General features: G+C 37.7%; 1 protein-coding gene across 3 annotated transcripts in view; it reads right to left on the reverse strand.

Moving 5' to 3' along the window:
• Positions 1-17097, reverse strand: part of Stk3 (serine/threonine kinase 3) — a 181495-nt gene that overhangs the window by 145916 nt on the left and 18482 nt on the right. Inside the window, exons 2-6 of one of the 3 annotated variants that reach the window (XM_051202616.1) lie at positions 15711-15791; positions 12375-12395; positions 11972-12100; positions 5597-5711; positions 510-558 (exon numbers count right to left, since the gene is read on the reverse strand). In XM_051202616.1, the coding sequence (XP_051058573.1) occupies positions 510-558; positions 5597-5691 (144 nt within the window). In that variant the 5' untranslated portion in view covers positions 5692-5711; positions 11972-12100; positions 12375-12395; positions 15711-15791. The remainder of the gene's footprint in view (positions 1-509; positions 559-5596; positions 5712-11971; positions 12101-12374; positions 12396-15710; positions 15792-17097) is intronic. The other 2 variants (XM_051202617.1, XM_051202615.1) reach the window with 2 other exon arrangements.

Below are 17097 nucleotides of genomic sequence, written 5' to 3' on the forward strand. Positions count from 1 at the left end.
GAGAAGATACATATCTATTCTATACATGTACACATCATCTAATGAACAAAACAGGAAAATTACCAAGGATACATTTCCAAAGGTGAAGAAACAGTGTTCACGCTGAATTTACTGTACCCTAAGCATAACTAATAAAAAGGATTTAAATTAAGCCCAGCCTTCTACTCTTATATACTTTGTTCCTTGTGAAATACCAGAAACATAAGGATAATAAGAAAAGCCCCAAAATTCCCAGGGGCAGTGAGACGCACAATAAGTGAGACACTGACAGACACTATATCATACCAACAATGTCAGATGCTAGAAGATAACAGATTGAAGTCTCACAATTTAAGAGAAAAATACCTTTTATGTAAAATCCTGCATAGGCTAATGACCAAACAAATTAAAGATAGTTCCAGATATACAAGAACTCAAATAATGAACCTCTTATCTCACAGAGAAGATATTGTGATTAGAATAAAAAGCAAGGGGAAACAGGAAATAGGTAAGAAAATGGTGGCACTGACCCAGGAATCCAGTGGAAAGAAAGCCCAAGGTTGCAGCTGTACAGCAGACCTAAAAGGCAACGAGTCTACATTAGAACAGGAAATCGAGAGGCTCCAAGAAAGACTCCTCAGGAAAGTACACATACATTTTGAGAAACAGATACAGTGAGGAGCAAACAGGAAGACATTAGAAAACCACTGCTCTCTGGTCACCATGGGAAGACAAGCAGGAAAATCTCCAGCAAAAACATAACAATACCATGGACTCATCAAATATGGCAATCATCCTAAGGAACTGATTAAGAGACAGAAAATCCATCTAAACCAGATGCCGAGACCATTCTCCTTTGGTGAGCTAGGGGTTACACTGGCCTGTAGGGACAGGAATGGAATTTTAATGCCCTCATTTCCTCTCCTAAGCTACTTTCTTCTACCCCTCTAGTCTGATCCATTCATTCTTTAAGTCTCTGATGCTTTAAGTATTTACTGAGCATCCTACTTGCTAGGCACTATTCAGAAGCTAGAGATAAAACAATGAACAAAATAAGCCACAAAGTGTGCCCCGTGGAAAAGATTCCATGATTATTATTCTTGAGAATCAGCTAAGCAACTATTCCTTTCTGAACTGGATCAGGCTAAACATTTTTCCTGCTCTTTAAGAACACTTAGTTCTTTACAAAACTCTTTTATCGTTTTACATTACCACTTAAGATGTAAAGAATATAAAAACTGGGCAGTCTATGGGGCCTATGGTTGTGGATCAATATTTATCCCCAGTATACGAATGGACTTTGGGAGCCCATCCCACATAGAGTGATATTCTCTCATCCTAGACACACAGGGGAGGGCCTAGACCCTGCCACAAATGATATGACAGACTTTGAAGACTCCCCATGGAAGGTCACACCCTCCCTGGAGAGCAGAAAAGGGATTGAATAGGGGTTGGGGGAGGGACAGGGGACAAGGGGAGGGAGAGGGGTCTGGGACTGACATGTAAAACAAGCTTATTTCAAATTTAAATTTAAAAAAGAAAAAGAAAAAAATAGCTGTGCTAACTAAAGAGAAGGGTCACCAAACTTAAAAGATGATAGCATAAAAGTACTGAGGAGAATTTTAAAAATCCATTAGCTGGGCTACATAAACAGAAGGGTCACCAAATTTAAAGATAGCATGAAAATACTGAGGAAAATATTAAAACAAAACCAAAAAAAAAAAAAAAAAAAAAAAAAGCCTTTTGCTGTTCTAACTAGAGAGAAGGATCACCAAACTTAATAGGTATGATACCAAAATTCTGTGACATGTTTGTGAATACAACCTAAAAATTCTGGAATTTAAGCCATATGTACAGAAACACACACACACACACACACACACACACACACACACCCTGAATAGCTACAAACTAAAGGATTCAAGACTGCTGACCAGTGACTTCAACAATGCTACAAGAATCAAACAAAATGCATCACCCACTAGAATACAGGGCCGTCATTTTCATCCAAGTTCTAGCTGTCACTACTATTAACCTTCACAGCCACCATTCACTATCATCTGACTGATGACTCTGGTCTGCCTTGTGACAGGTATCAACACTTAAACTGGTAATTCCCACCCTTTACAACTCACCCCCAGTTGTAATCACTGGGATGTACCCAATTAACACTAAGCTTCATCCTATGCTTTAATCTTTCTTGTATGTTTCCTAAAGAAAAAGTACAACGAGTTTTGAAGATTCTTGTTAATATCTGTGTTCACAATCAGATAACTCATAACTTCCTAAAAAAGAGGTTTGATACAAACTATCAGACATGGCATGCAAATTGATCAAAATGGCCGAGAAAAACAACGAAGGTAAAGGATGGCACAAAGAAATGTAAGTTAGATACACCTGGCTTGCCTACTAATCAAAATAGTCAAAATAACAGTTAAAACTGTGGGGCTGGAGCAATGGCTCAGATGTTAAGAGCACTGGCTGTTCTTCTGAGGTCCTGTGTTCAATTCCCAGAAACCACATGGTGGCTCACAACCATCTGTAATGTGTTCCGGTGCCACCTCCTAGTATGTAGTGCAGGCACACATGCAGGGAGAACACTTTATACAGAATAAATAAATAAATCTTAAAAAAAAAAAAAACCAAAAACCAGTTAAAACTGTAATAGCAGTTGTCATTCACTGGGCTCCTTCCAGAGCAACAGCAGTTCTCAACCTGTGGGTACAACTCCTTTGGGGGTCATATATCAGATATCCAGTATACCAGATAGTTATATTACAATTCAGAACAGCAGCAAAGCTACAGTTATGGCGTAGTAATGAAAACAATTTTATGATTGGGGGTCACCACAACATGAGGAATGCATTAAAGAGTCACACCATTAGGAAGGTTGAGAATCACTGCTAGAAGATTTAATCCAATTAATCAATGGATTACTATATAGACACAAATTGCTTAGGGAATAAAGATTTCAAATAAGACATAATGTTTTGTTGATTGGTTATTGACGGTTCTGCTATGCAGCTCAGCCTGACCTCAAACTCAGTACTCTCCTGCCTCAGCTTCCCATGCATGGTAGAACTATCAGAACAGGAAAAGAGAAATTACTCAAATCACCAAGTCAGGAAACTGAGAAGACAGGGTAACAGGAGACACCAAATGGCTAAAGGTGAGTTTGTTCTCAGCCCGACCAACCTGCTCTTACTTACACGGCAGTAGGCCGCAGCCTGAGACAGAGTAGTAAGTAGCAAGTTGTATAACAGGAAGGGAGCAAGATACAAACCCTGCTTATGGTACAGGCCAGAGGAACATGAACTTAAAAGGTTTCCTAGAAGGCATGTAACTTAAGTCAGTTTGCTTTTCTCTGTGCTTTTATTTTTAAATTTTCAAAGATATACTTGATCAAAATTTTAAAACAATAATTTCAATTCCAAAAACAAGCACAATGCCAGGAAACACATTAGACCTCAAAAGTCACTGCTATGCACATAAGCAACAACAAAAGCACAAGCTCTATTGTCAACTTGCTGAACAATCATTCAGTTCTATTTTCTTCTGTTCTGAGACCCTCATACATGAATACTGTATTTGTATCATTTCCTCCACACCCACCCCCCTCTCCAACTCCCGTGTCCCTCCCCTGCTCCCTCTCAAGTTCGTGACCTCTTCCTCTGTTAATTATTACTTCACATATTCACGTTTCTTCTCTATAGCAGACTTGACATACATGAAGTCAGTCAAAGTGAAGAAACTTCTAATAGAGGAACTTACCTACCTACTCCTCTGAGGAAGATTACTACTGAAATGGCTGTAATCTATAGTACATAAATAAGTCACATGGATGCCAGTTTAAACCAGAACACTCCAAAGCTGTGTGTGAGTGCTTGTTCATCTGTAACTCATGTGAGCACCATCATGACCTGCTTCTCCACACGGATTCCACTGATTTTAGTCACACTTCTAAGCCACAGAAACAGGAAATTCAGTGATCATGAACTGAATTTAGCTTTCATATTTATAAATGTTAAAGCTGTAATAAAGTTTTATATCCACATGCATACACGGATTCATTCTCATGAATATAAACATAGGAAAAGTCATTTCAAGGGCATTAAGCCAAACATACATGACAAAGTCAACTGAATAAACCAGTATCAATGAAATCTACACTAACACCAGACACAAAATACAAGGTATGGACTTTTTGGGTCAAGATTAAAATTGCTAAATCTGTCAGGCAGTGGTGGCACATGCCTTGAATCCTAGCACTCAAGAGGCAGAGGCGAGTAGATCTCTGTGACTTCAAGACCAGCCTGGTCTACAAAGTGAGTTCCAGGATAGCCAGGGCTGCTGCACAGAGAAATCTTGTCTCAAAAAAACTAAAAAGGAAGGAAAGAAAGAAGGCAGGGAGGGAAGGAGGGAGGAAAGGTGGGAGGGAAAGAGGAAAGGAGGGAAGAAGGGAGAGAAGGAGGAAGGAAGGAAGGATGAACTGTACTTTTAATTGTACTTATTGGTACAAGAAAGAAATTCTTGAATCAACTGCCTACTCTGTTAATATTTTAAAATCATGAAAATAGATGTTTAAAAGTTTGTCACATGTTTCTACTCCAGGTCTTATTTGATCATTTTAAATACCACATGGAGTGATGCTAGCCCTGGAATGATTGTATGACACTCCTGTAACTGGGGTATGGTTATTTTCAACTGTTCTGCCATTCAAGAACCATCTGATTTACATAAACACTACTTAAGAACAATAGACACTCGAAGATACTTAATTAAAATGTCACAGATGATTTAACCCTCTGTCAAAACAGGGATTATTTAAACTTCTGTTCAACTTCCTTTTAAAGAAATCCTATTTTCTTTATTTTCTCCACAGAAAAAAAAAAAATTAGAATAAACGTCCAAGCATTTCACCAATCAAAACTTTAAAATGACTCTGGTTAACCACAAATTGATTCAAGTAGTTATGCACTTTTTCTGAATTTATTTTACCAAGACATGTTTGACAGCATATAGTAATGTCACTTAAAAACTGAATTACTGTTCTACAGAATTACAAATCATTTCACTGATAATTCTTCGACACCCACATTAAGAGGTCACTAGCCTTAGATGTTAGTTTACAACACAGTCATAAAAGCTTCATTAAGTAGTACACTTCACTAAACTCACTTCGTGTGTGTGTGTGTGTGTGTGTGTGTGTGTGTGTGTGTGTGTGACCTAACACTTCAATGTTCACATATCTATTGGACATCTGAGAAACAAAAAAAAAAAAATCAATTATTTTCAAAAATTGAGAAAAGTAACTTCAACTATTTACCAGCTATAAAGGTAATACAGAAAAATTAAAATGAGGAAATATAATCAATGTCGTGAAGTTTAAATAGAATTCCAGCCATCATGTACTGAACTTAGGTGACTAAGTGTACACTGACTCTCAGAAGATAGTTTCTCAGCACCTGAAAAGCCATCACACTCAAGCTGCCTTAGAAAGATGCATGGCTATTCTAACCTCTGTTTTCATACTCAAGGTTTCTTTGTAACAAAATACTAGTCAGATTCTAAAGTGGAACTTTAAAATGGGATTAAGGAATCAATTTTGAATACTTACTGTCTTGTTTCGTAACCTAATGATGTCTGACACGGAGCCAGCACCACAGTATTCCATGACAATCCAGAGGTCTGTGTTCTTGAAGTAACTGCCATAGTACTTTACCACATAAGGGCTGAAGAAAGAAGACACTTGTGTTTAGTTCATTTGCAAAGAAAAATTTTTCTTAACCCTAATATAAAGTATTCTCAACATTTCATGTTTCAATAAATAAATTTAATGAGTTAACTTCTATTTACATTGAATTGTCTGCAGCTATAGTTCAGCAACTGTGTATAATTAAGTTTCACTTCATGGATGAACATTTAACAGGATTACAAGCCAGAGGAGGCCCAAGTGTTTTGAGTGATTCCCAACAAAAATAATGCTTCATTTTGGCTAGGCATTTACTACTTAATATTAGAAATGAATGGAGGTATTTTTCTTTAACAAAAACATTTTAAATGGAACTGCTCTAAAGAATTTTTCATTCAATATTAATGTTCAACTTTAAAATGATGCATATTTCAATGAAGCCAAATGAGATTTTTTTCTTTCATACCATTCTTGAGAAAAAAAAATATTTACACAAACAGTATCAGTCAATATCATTAACAATTCACTGTATTTCTGAACTGACAGTTCAAATCTTCCAGAGATCGATAAGCTGTGTATATACCAATTGTTTACAGAAAACTTAGAGTGAAACAATATTACAATTGTTGATTATTAAAGATATACTATATACAGTGGTATATACAATATCTCATCTGCAAAATATTCCTTTCCACTGTATGAATATGTGATGCTGTGATTGATTGATTTAATAAAGAAGCTGACTGGCCAATAGCTGGACAGGATAAGCTTAGGGGGAGAGCCAGAGAATATTGGGAAGAAGAGCGGAGTCAGCAGAGGAGTATTGAGCAGATGCAGGGAGAAGCAAGATCAACATGCTGTCCATCCTGAAAAGGTACGAAGCCTGTGGAAAAGTATCATGCCACATGGCAAAGTGTAGATAAAAATATGGGTTAACTGAAAATGTAAGAGTTAGCTAGGAACAAGCCTGAGCTATTGGCCATGCATTTATAATTAATATTAAGCCTCTGTGGGAGTGGCTTACAGGGCAGAAACTTCCACCTACACTTTTATCTAAATCAAAAAAGACAGAGTATTCAAAATCACAGAAAACACAAAAGGATTAAAACCACAAAACAGCATAAACTATGTTGCAAATAACTGTTATGTAAATCAAGCTACAAGGCAGACTTGATCACAGTGGGATAATCAGAGAGAATGTAAAAAAAAAAAAAAAAAAAAAAAAAAGATTTAATTTAAGCAAAACTGTTTTGTAAATTATTCCAGAGGCTGGAGCCCTGGCTCAGTGGTTAAGAGAACTGGCTGCTCTTCCAGAGAACCCAGGTTCAATCCCCAACACCCACATGAGGGCTTTAAATCATTTGTGTCTTCAGTTCTATGGGATCTGACAACAACTTCTGGCCTCCACAGGCACCAGGCATAAATACAGTGCAAAGACATTCATGCAAGCAAAGCACCCATATATATGAAATAAAATAAATCTAAAAAGAAGACATATTCTATCCCATGGGTAGCAAAGAAAGAGAAGATGCTTTAAAAAATAAACAAGTATGGGTACAACAACTAGAAAAAAATGCAGTTTGATTAGAGGATGCATCTAGTCATGGCTAGATCAAAGGGTTTGATGTCAGATAAACAAAATATAAGAGAAGTATTATAGGGCCAGAGAGATTAATCAGCAGGTGGAGGCTTTTCTCTCCAAGACTGATGGCCTGCACTCAATCCCCAGGACCCATACAATGGAGACCCAATTCTTGCAAGTTCTCCTCTGACCTCTACATGTGCACATGGAAAACACACTCACAGCCATAGCACACACAAATAAATGCAAATTTTATAACAGGACACAAGAAAGATATCATTAGGGAGGGGCTAGAGAGACAGTTCAGTGGTTAAGAGCACTGAGACCTGAGATCAATTCCCAGCACCCATATGGTGGCTCACAACTGTCTGTAACTCCAGTTCCAGGGGGATCTGACACCCTCACACCAATGCACCTCAAATTAAGTTAAATAAAAATTTTTTAAAGATATCATTGGGGCAGGAGACACAACTTGGTGGTTGGGAGCATTCACAGCTCTTACAGAGGATCCGAACGCAGCTCCAAGGATGTAACCTGTAAACAAAATTTTCTAGCCTCTGAAGGTGCCAGCACTTACATTCACATAACAGAGACTGTTAGGTCTCAAGCCCAGAACAAGTTTTCCTGGATGCTGGGAAGAGAAAGCACTATTGGCTCATGGATGTTTACTTGCTCCATCTAACAAAAGTATTTGTTTCAGAACACATGGAAGCATCAGCACGGAGACTCAGACCTTCAGAACATGGGAAACATGAAAACTGCTTCCATTACCCACTCCTTGATGAATGCCTGTGTGGGCACCTTCAAATCTGGCTGTCTCAAAACCACCTGTGCCCAGGTCCTATGCCTTACAGAACCACCCCTATGCCAGGCCCTACACCTTACACATCTGACAGATTATGATCCCACAAGCTGTCCCAAAGCTCTAGGGTGGGTGATTCTGACGTAGACCCAGACTTGACCACCTATGCTGGCCAGATTTTTGTCACCTTTACACAAGCTAGTCATCTGAAAGGAGGGAACCTTAATTGTGAAAATACCTCCATATGATCAGACTACAGCACATTTTCTTGATTAGTAATCAGTGGAGGAGGGTCCAGCCCATGTGGGTGGTGCCATCCCTGGGCTGGTGGCTGGGTTCTTGAGCAACCCATGAGGAGTAAGTCAGTAAGCAGCACCCTCCACTGCCTCTACATCAGCTCCTGCCTCCAGGTTCCTGCCCTGTTTCACTTCTTGTCCTGAATTCCCTAAGTGATGAACAGTGACACAGAAGTGAAAGCCAAAAAACCCCTTCCTCCCCAAGCTGCTCTGGACATGGTGTTTCATCACAGCAATAGAAACCCTAACTTCAGAAAATAAACTGCATACCCTTTAGAAAGCTCTTTGAATACTACTATTCTCATTCATAATTTAGAATAGTGTTAGCTACAGGATAACCAAGAGCATTTTCACTGGCCGGGAGTGGTGGTGCATGCCCGTAATCCCTGCACTAGGAAGCTGAAGTAGGAAGCTTGGGAGTTCCAGATCAGTCTGGCTTCCATGTTGAGTTTGAGGCCAGCACAATACTGAGACAAAAGACTATGTCCCGTGTAAAGCATATACACGCTGTGTGGCATTATCTTGTCACATATAGTACATGTCAACGATGCCAAGGGTAGGACTGACACCTCTTATGACAATTAGAGGGCCTAAGACATCCACCTGAAAAAGCAGTCAATCCATTTCCCAGGCCTCTCATAAAAGTGAGTCAAAAGAACACTCTGGGAATAAAACTATTTTTAAAATAACAATTCATGGCCCATACTAACACAAAATCAAATAAACCAGGTTTCAACAGCTCTGTATCATAAAACACACTCAAGAAAATTAACCCAAGAAAGTGTCTCAGCAACCAAAGTAGTCACATCAAAGATACACACTCAAGTATATTCTCTATCATTTCTTCAGCACTCACTCGTTTAATCTCAGTCCAGACATCCAGTCTGAGAAGACAATGCTACACAGTACTAAACCAGACAGGATTCTGACTCCTGCAGAGCACATCAACATGAAATGAACAGGTACTAGCAAAGTCTAATTCTCAACAACAGTAAGAACAGTGGGATATTGTTAAATGAACTGAATATTGTTTTATACTTACCATTTCTACAAATAAAATTATTCCTAGCTCAACCCCTACCCCATGCTCACACAGCAATTCTAATGAAACTAAGTAGGTCATATAAAAAGGTGTCAAAGTAGGAAAGGGACATGGCTTGTTGGGGAGAGGTAAGAAGAAGACAATGAGGCTGAAAAATCACCAAAAGTCATTAAAATACATATAATTGTCAAGAAATAAAAAATATCTTTTAAAAGTATTAAGCTACGTGAAGAAGCAGTTCCTATGAAAGAACAAAATACACTCAAATTCCAAGGTAGCCCCCTAAGTAGAGAAACACTAAAGTATTTGTGGGATGAGAATCTGGGAGCTGAGGACCTAAGTTGAAGCCTTCAGAACCACTTGCACAGAGGAATGTTGTTCCAGACAATCTAAATGGGGGTTCCTAGGCCACAGTAACTCAAATAAATTCTCTTCTTCCCTGTGGCCCACCAAAAAATTGTAGACATATGCACATGAGCTGATGCAAACTGCAAACATGCATCACCAACCCTTTAAGCAGGGTTTCCACTGTTTATCCCTCCCTGCTCCAGAAACAGGGTTCAAATGGAATCGATCTGGAAAACAAAGCATGTGAGAAACTGCTATGGGACACTGCACAGAGCAGCTGAAAATGACCTCTCTGCACGCCTCTCCTTTGTCATCAAACCTCACTCATCCTTTAGCATGGGTGTGGTCTCCCTGGGGAAGCCTTGTGGTAATTTCCTTTACTAGCACACTAGAGCTCTTAGCAGACTATACTGAAACAGCCTGGCTATTCACTTGCCTCCTCTGTCTGACCAAAGTCCCTGTAAATCCCTGGGGGTCCCCATTATATCTCATGAACAGCACCTGAGAGGCATACTCACAAACAGGCACTAAAAATATATTAGGTAAATGGTTAAGTAAGTGAATTGTGTTGTTCCTGCTTCATAACATTTTTCTTTGTTTACATGCAGAGCAAAAGTCTGTCAACTGTAGAACCTTACACTCACATTATCTAGACACAGAATTCACCAGGATTGCTGTCCAGCTCTTGTCTCTACTCCTAGGAAAATCCTGTCACCCTCAACTGCTCAGAAATTTCTATAGGCATTGTTTTCTTCAATGCTGGGCCTGGAGTCAGTAAATATGGGTTCTCATCCTGGTTCTGAGGTAACTGTGTGACCTAAGACAATTCATGTAAAATCTCCAGGTCTCTTGTACACATGAAGTTGTCATTATGCATGGTTTAGTACCAGACGCTAATATAAAATTTAACATTAAGACCTAGTATAATAAAAGAGAAAAATCAGTGATAATGTTTTTAATTCTGAGACTTTTTTCAGTATTTGAAAACTAGACTGGCTCCTAAAAGCACCTTTTTAGAACCTATAAGAAGAAAAACACTAAAGAGAGTCTACATTCTGTAGGTTATAAATTCAACAGACATGTGTTATTATGCAAGTCACTGGAATAGAAAGGGATGATTCCACAATCAATGAAGCAGGCTCCCTGAACACATTCTCAGGACATGTCTAACACTCACTAGAAGTTCAAAACATTCCATATGACTCTTACAAGTTCAGAAAGCAAGATAATTTGCCAACTGCACAGTTCTTGAATAAACTAAGAAAATATTTAGATTCCAGAAAAGTACTCATCTCATTTTGTCAGATGCATACAGAACCTTCTTCATCAACTACACTTACCTCTCCAGTCCCATTTCCCACCAATCCCTGGCTCATGCTTTCCACTACAGTAGTTCTAAACACTGTCGGACGAGCCCAAGCCAGGGAACTGTTTTTTCACCTCCCTATATAATACTTAACTCTTTTATCCCTCCATTTCTCTACCAAGTTAACTCTTCCTCAGCATCCCGGACTTCGATCACTGCAGCTGAGAAAGGAATTCTGCCTCCTTGTTCTCATTATCACTCCAGGGGCCTGAGACCAGTCCACACTCTAACTACACTCAGGCAGAGCTCTTCCTTCATGTTTGTGTCCTCCCAACTAGACCTTAGCCCCTTGGAAGGAAAACAAATCTTAGTTTTCTTAGTATTTCTAGGTCCTGACACAGTACTTGTCCAGTAGAAAACGGTTCATAAGTGCTTGTTGGATGAGTCAGATTCACAAAAACAATTAATTATATGCCAGACATGGCAGAACATGTCTATCATTCCCTAACTCAGAAGCCTGAAGCAGAAGGATCCCAAATTTGAGGCCAGTCTAGGCTACAGGGGAGTTCAAGGCCAGCCTTAGGCTATATAGGATACCCTGCACTGAAAAACAAGAACAAAAAATGTAATACAGAATTAAAATGAGCCATTTAACATCAAAAATGTAATATCCATCCATAAATTTTCCTGAAGAAAGGCTGGTTATTTTATTTCCTACATTCATTCCTTTTTGTCATCTCTGTCTCTTAGCAAACAGCTTTAAGGCCAAAAGACAACTGGACACAGCTGTTCTCAAGTTCTGTAGGATTGGTCTTGCTTCCAATGTGAAGTCATAAAAAAAAACAACTTACAAAGGTAACAAAACATATTTTATAACTAATGAAAGTCATCAAAATGACACAAAGAAATAAAATGGTTTCATACCTGTCACATTGCTGCATTATGGAAATTTCTTTAATTATTTCCTGAAGATCTGATTCAACAGGTACTTGCTTAATTGCAACAACTTGTCCAGATTCCTTATGTATTGCCTTAAAAACGCTTCCATAAGACCTTAAAAAAGAGAGCCAAGACATTATTTTTTTCATATCAAGCACTATGTTAAGGACTACTTTCACTTTTACATATATTTGCATATTGTATTTTCTAGCTTGAATCATCATGTACATGATCAAAAACAAAAGTAAAGGAATAATAAGTTAATGAAGCAGCTTTAGTGCTCAAATTACAAACTTAAAAGTATCATGTAAAAATAATGAATTGCTATTTTCTTATGGGAGGGAGCAAGAAATGTAGGAGAGGGAAGGAGGAAAGTAGACTAACTTACGGTTTGTCAACTCAAATGCAGCTTAAGGAGATAGAAAAGGAAATCACAAGTGTGAAAATCAGGTTAAAAACATCCAAGTCCAAGTCCCAGGTTAAGAGAAAAGGCTGAATCAAGCATAAGTTCCAGAATGTCTTTCCCTGTGAACCTTCTTTCTCTCCTTTTTAGATTCTTTTGACACAGGGTCTCATGTAGCCCAGGTTGGCCTTTGACATACTACATAGCCAAGAGTGGGATTACAGATATGCACTACAACACCCAAATACTGTGGACCATTCAACGTGAACATAAGAAAGGAGAGAACCCTCAGTCAAAGTCCCCTCAAAAGCCTCTTTGAGTAGGTCTCTTCAAGAGAAAGACCACATAGCACAGTTATTCACAAAAGGAGACAAAGGACTTAATGTCTACTCCAGCTCAACTAAACATTCATGTACTTTACAGAGCAGACACAATGAAGAAGTCATCTGTGATTTAATGTGAACTCCAAACCAAGGTTTAAAACTACTGAGTTCAAACAATGCACCAGGCACTATGGCAGAGTTTTACAACCATCATCAAACTTCTTCCTCTCAATTATAAGAAAAATGTAACTCTCATCACTGAAAGATGAGGATACAGGCTCAGTAACTGACAAGTCCAGGCTTCTTCTGATTCCAAAGACCATGCATGGTCTTCTCACTGCACTGCTTCCACAGAGACACAAGACATAAAATATTCCCTGTGTTTCCTAATATTATAAACTATACAAAAGTCACTCCCAAGTTTACAATTTTCAAAATAAGTAGCAGTATCACAAGCAGACAAGAAGATGCTTAACCCAGCGAATCCATACATCCTGCTGCGTGGGCTCTTGGAAGCAATTTTCTTCAGCATGACAACCTTTCTTTGGGGAAAGGCTGTCATACCTTTCCTCAAAAGCTAGGGTAGGATTCAGTGCTATGTTATCTAAGACGAATTATGCAACACCATCCCTCCTCTCCATGGATATCTCTGGCACATAACAGAAATTTAGAGCTCTATTTCCCAGAATCCCTTCCTGAGTAGTTTCCAGTTAGCTTTGCCAAAACAGCCACAAAATCTGAATGCAAGAAGATTCATAGAGACTATACTCCAGGGTCTTAGAGAGCAGCTGAGGCTAGGTAATGTGTGGCAGGGTACGAGTCCACACAAGGAAACACTTGGAATACTGGAGATGTGCTAACTATGTGACATCTATCAAGCCAAGCTGTGTGTATGCACGTATGACATGGAGCTGTCTAGAGAGGGCTGTGCCAAGGGCTGTACCCTCTGACTATGAGCAAAGTAACCCTTTCTTTCGTAAAAGAATTTATCACAACCACTAGAAAAGCAACTAAGAAAGCCTTCTATTATATTTAATCAATATTTAATTACCTTCCTGTCTTCTCTGTGTTAACAGAACTAAATTTTAACTTCTTTTTTTTAATTTTATATAACCAAGTCCATTTAAATGAAAACAAACATTAATAGACAATATTTGGGAATTTGGGCGTTGTAAGTCTTTCCAAACTACTTCCTGCTGGTAAGGGGCACTGTCATGGGGGATTCGAAGAAGATTTTAACTTCTTTGAGAAGTTAATTTAGGAGATAATTTGTATCTCCTAAAACATCCTTAGTGGCAATCATGGTGCCTGCATGGGTCTGCCAAATATACTATGGTTGTTGGCTAGATGTTTTGGAAAGACTCCTAACAGTATGAGTGGGGTTGTCGCTGACTCTTTTACCTGCTCTTAGGACCCTTTTTCTTCCTACTGGATTACCTCATCCAGCCTTGGCATAAGGGTTTGTGCCTAGTTTTCTATCTTGTTATGTGGTGTTTGGTTGATATCCCTGCTCTTCCTTGAACGGAAACAGAGGAAGAGTAGATAGGGGTGGGAATAAGGTAATACTGGGAGGAGTGGAGGGAGTAGAAACAGTGGTTGGGAAATATTGAAAAAAAAAATGTTTTTAATCTATCTTAGAATTTGTCAATGTTCTTTCTGCCTTTGAACATAAACCAAAAAGGAAGACTGCAAGGTATACATGTATGTGCCTAAGCAGACATAAATACAAATAGATGCTTTATATGACTATTGTAAGACTATTATATACATAGTCAAGTCTACTAAAACATGTAATTCCTGTCTATGTTTTATATCTGTTCAATTCTAAATGGCAAATAAAAACACATATCCATTTTTATTAGAATCCACTGACTCTGCAAATAATTTTCCATCATAGTTTTGTTACCATACTTAGTGACAAAAAATGTTCTGACATAATTTTTGTTTCCGATCCTTATCTAATGTACTTCTTTTCCAGTTGGGATCATTTAACTTTAATTCACCTGATATAAAAACTGTCTGTTCTGTTTTCTTTTTAGTTTGACTCCTATGTTTAACTCTCTGATAATGATTTTTCAAGAGGAAACATCCCTACACCCAATGTTTTGTTTCATATGGGTCTTATAAGCAGCACAGCTAATTTACTTTTAATTTTCTCTGAAGAATTCATCTTTTAATGTGACAACTGACATACAGTGAGGAATATAGTTCATTTTACTCCTCCCAACTTATGTTTGCAATGTTATGCAATATAACTTACAAATTTAATTATTTTATACTTATCTGCCTTTTTCTATGATCAAATGATATACATTCCTCTAGTATTATTTTAATGCTGTTAACAATTCTTCTGCCTATACATACTGATTTCCTCCAGCTTCTACTGGCCTTTTCCCAAATGAAATAAGGTGCCAAAACAGCCACTAGCCTATTAAAGCCAAAATTGTGATGTTTATTAATGAGAACACAGCATAAGATGAACAAACTTCTTACCCATCACTTTACACCACATTTCTTGTTTCACACACACACACACACAAATGCACATACATACACATATACACACACACATATACACCACACATACACAAACACACACATACATTCATACACATACATTCATATACATACACACATACACACCACACATACACACACAAACACACACACATACATTCATACACACATACACCACATATACACACACACATAAATACATACACACACACATACATACACACATATACACACATACATACCACACATACACATATGCATCAACACACACCAACACACATACATACACACATACAGATTATTCAGAAGTTACTTCTCTAAAGACATACTATGTCATTCATAATCTGATCTTTAGAACTTGACATGAATTGCCAAATTTAATTGGTATTAGTAGTATTCAACTCCAGTTAACATATTCCAGTTGAAAGACTAGACAATGCTGTCATTATTTAAAAGGTACTTTCATACTTTTTGTACTCACCCTTCTCCAAGCTTCTCCAATACATCAAAAACTTCTTCAGGCTGCTTAGTCAAACTGTCTTCACTCAGCTTTTTTAGCTTACTGGTAAAATTTAAAAAAGAAATGAAAGAAAATACTTTCCTTAAAAACTTTTACAAAAAAAGTGAAATAAGCAATAAAATCAGATGTTTCAAACTCAAACTATGAAAGGTATAGAGCAAACAGTCTCCTTCCAAATAATGTGTGTGCCTAGGCAACACACCCTAATACAAACCTCTCCTATTAGTTTTCGAAAGACTATTATTATTCAAATATGAATATATATTCATTTTCCCTCATTCAAGCATTACAAGGTACCATTTCATACATACTCTACTTCATGAATGCTCTTGGGTCCTTTATAGCTTTCACTCAACAATATATAGTCATGAATCACTTAATAAAGGAGATAGATTCCAAGACATATTTTAGGTAATTCCATCATAATAAGAACATTGTGGCATGTACTTCAACAAACCAAGATAGCATAGCCTATTACATGGGTAGTATATACCAACTTATACTACTACGTCCATGATGGATACAACACAGGAAAATTAGGAAATTGGAAAACACGGTAGAAGACAAACATGGCTGACATTTTTTATAGTAAACATTTTTACAAGTAGAAATGTACTCATAAATAATTATTAAAACTACAGTACAGTTTATACATAAATGAACAGCACAGTCACTTATCATGGTCAAGTAGTATATACTTTTATAGGTTTGGAGCACACTGGCTTGTTACCAGTACCACCATAACATGTGTTGTACTCAAAGAACACAGTGGCTATCCTATCAATATAAATGAAAGAAAATTTTCAGCACCATTATAATCTTATGGGGCCACTGTCATGCATAATTCATCATTGACCAAAATATTATTTATGCACTGTACTCCCCTTATAAGCATATCTATCACTGTAAATATAAATATAATCAATTCTAATATGACTAGCATAAGATCACTATGACTAAAATTGTTGTTCCACTATGATATACTTTGTTACCCAGATATATGTATATATGTATATACATGTGTATATATGTACACATAGAAAGAGACAAACAATAATCTCATCACTTTACTTACAAAGAAACAAAAGTATAGAATTCTGCCTACTACCATTTTGCTACATGAACATGGCATCAAATTGTCTTCTAAATATCTTTAAACCCATAGATTGCTGCAGTTCTTAGCCTTCATCAGAGAACTTCTCTTTGCAATGGACAGTGGTTAATATAGAGAAAATAGTTGTTTTAGTTTGGGTTCTATTGCTGCAACAAAACACCATAACCAAAGAGCAAATTGGGGAGAGAGGGGTTCATTAGGCTTAAACTTCAACATTGCTGTTCAGCACGGAAG

Source organism: Phodopus roborovskii, unplaced genomic scaffold, assembly GCF_943737965.1.
Source record: "Phodopus roborovskii unplaced genomic scaffold, PHOROB, whole genome shotgun sequence".
Lineage (NCBI taxonomy): Eukaryota > Metazoa > Chordata > Mammalia > Rodentia > Cricetidae > Phodopus > Phodopus roborovskii.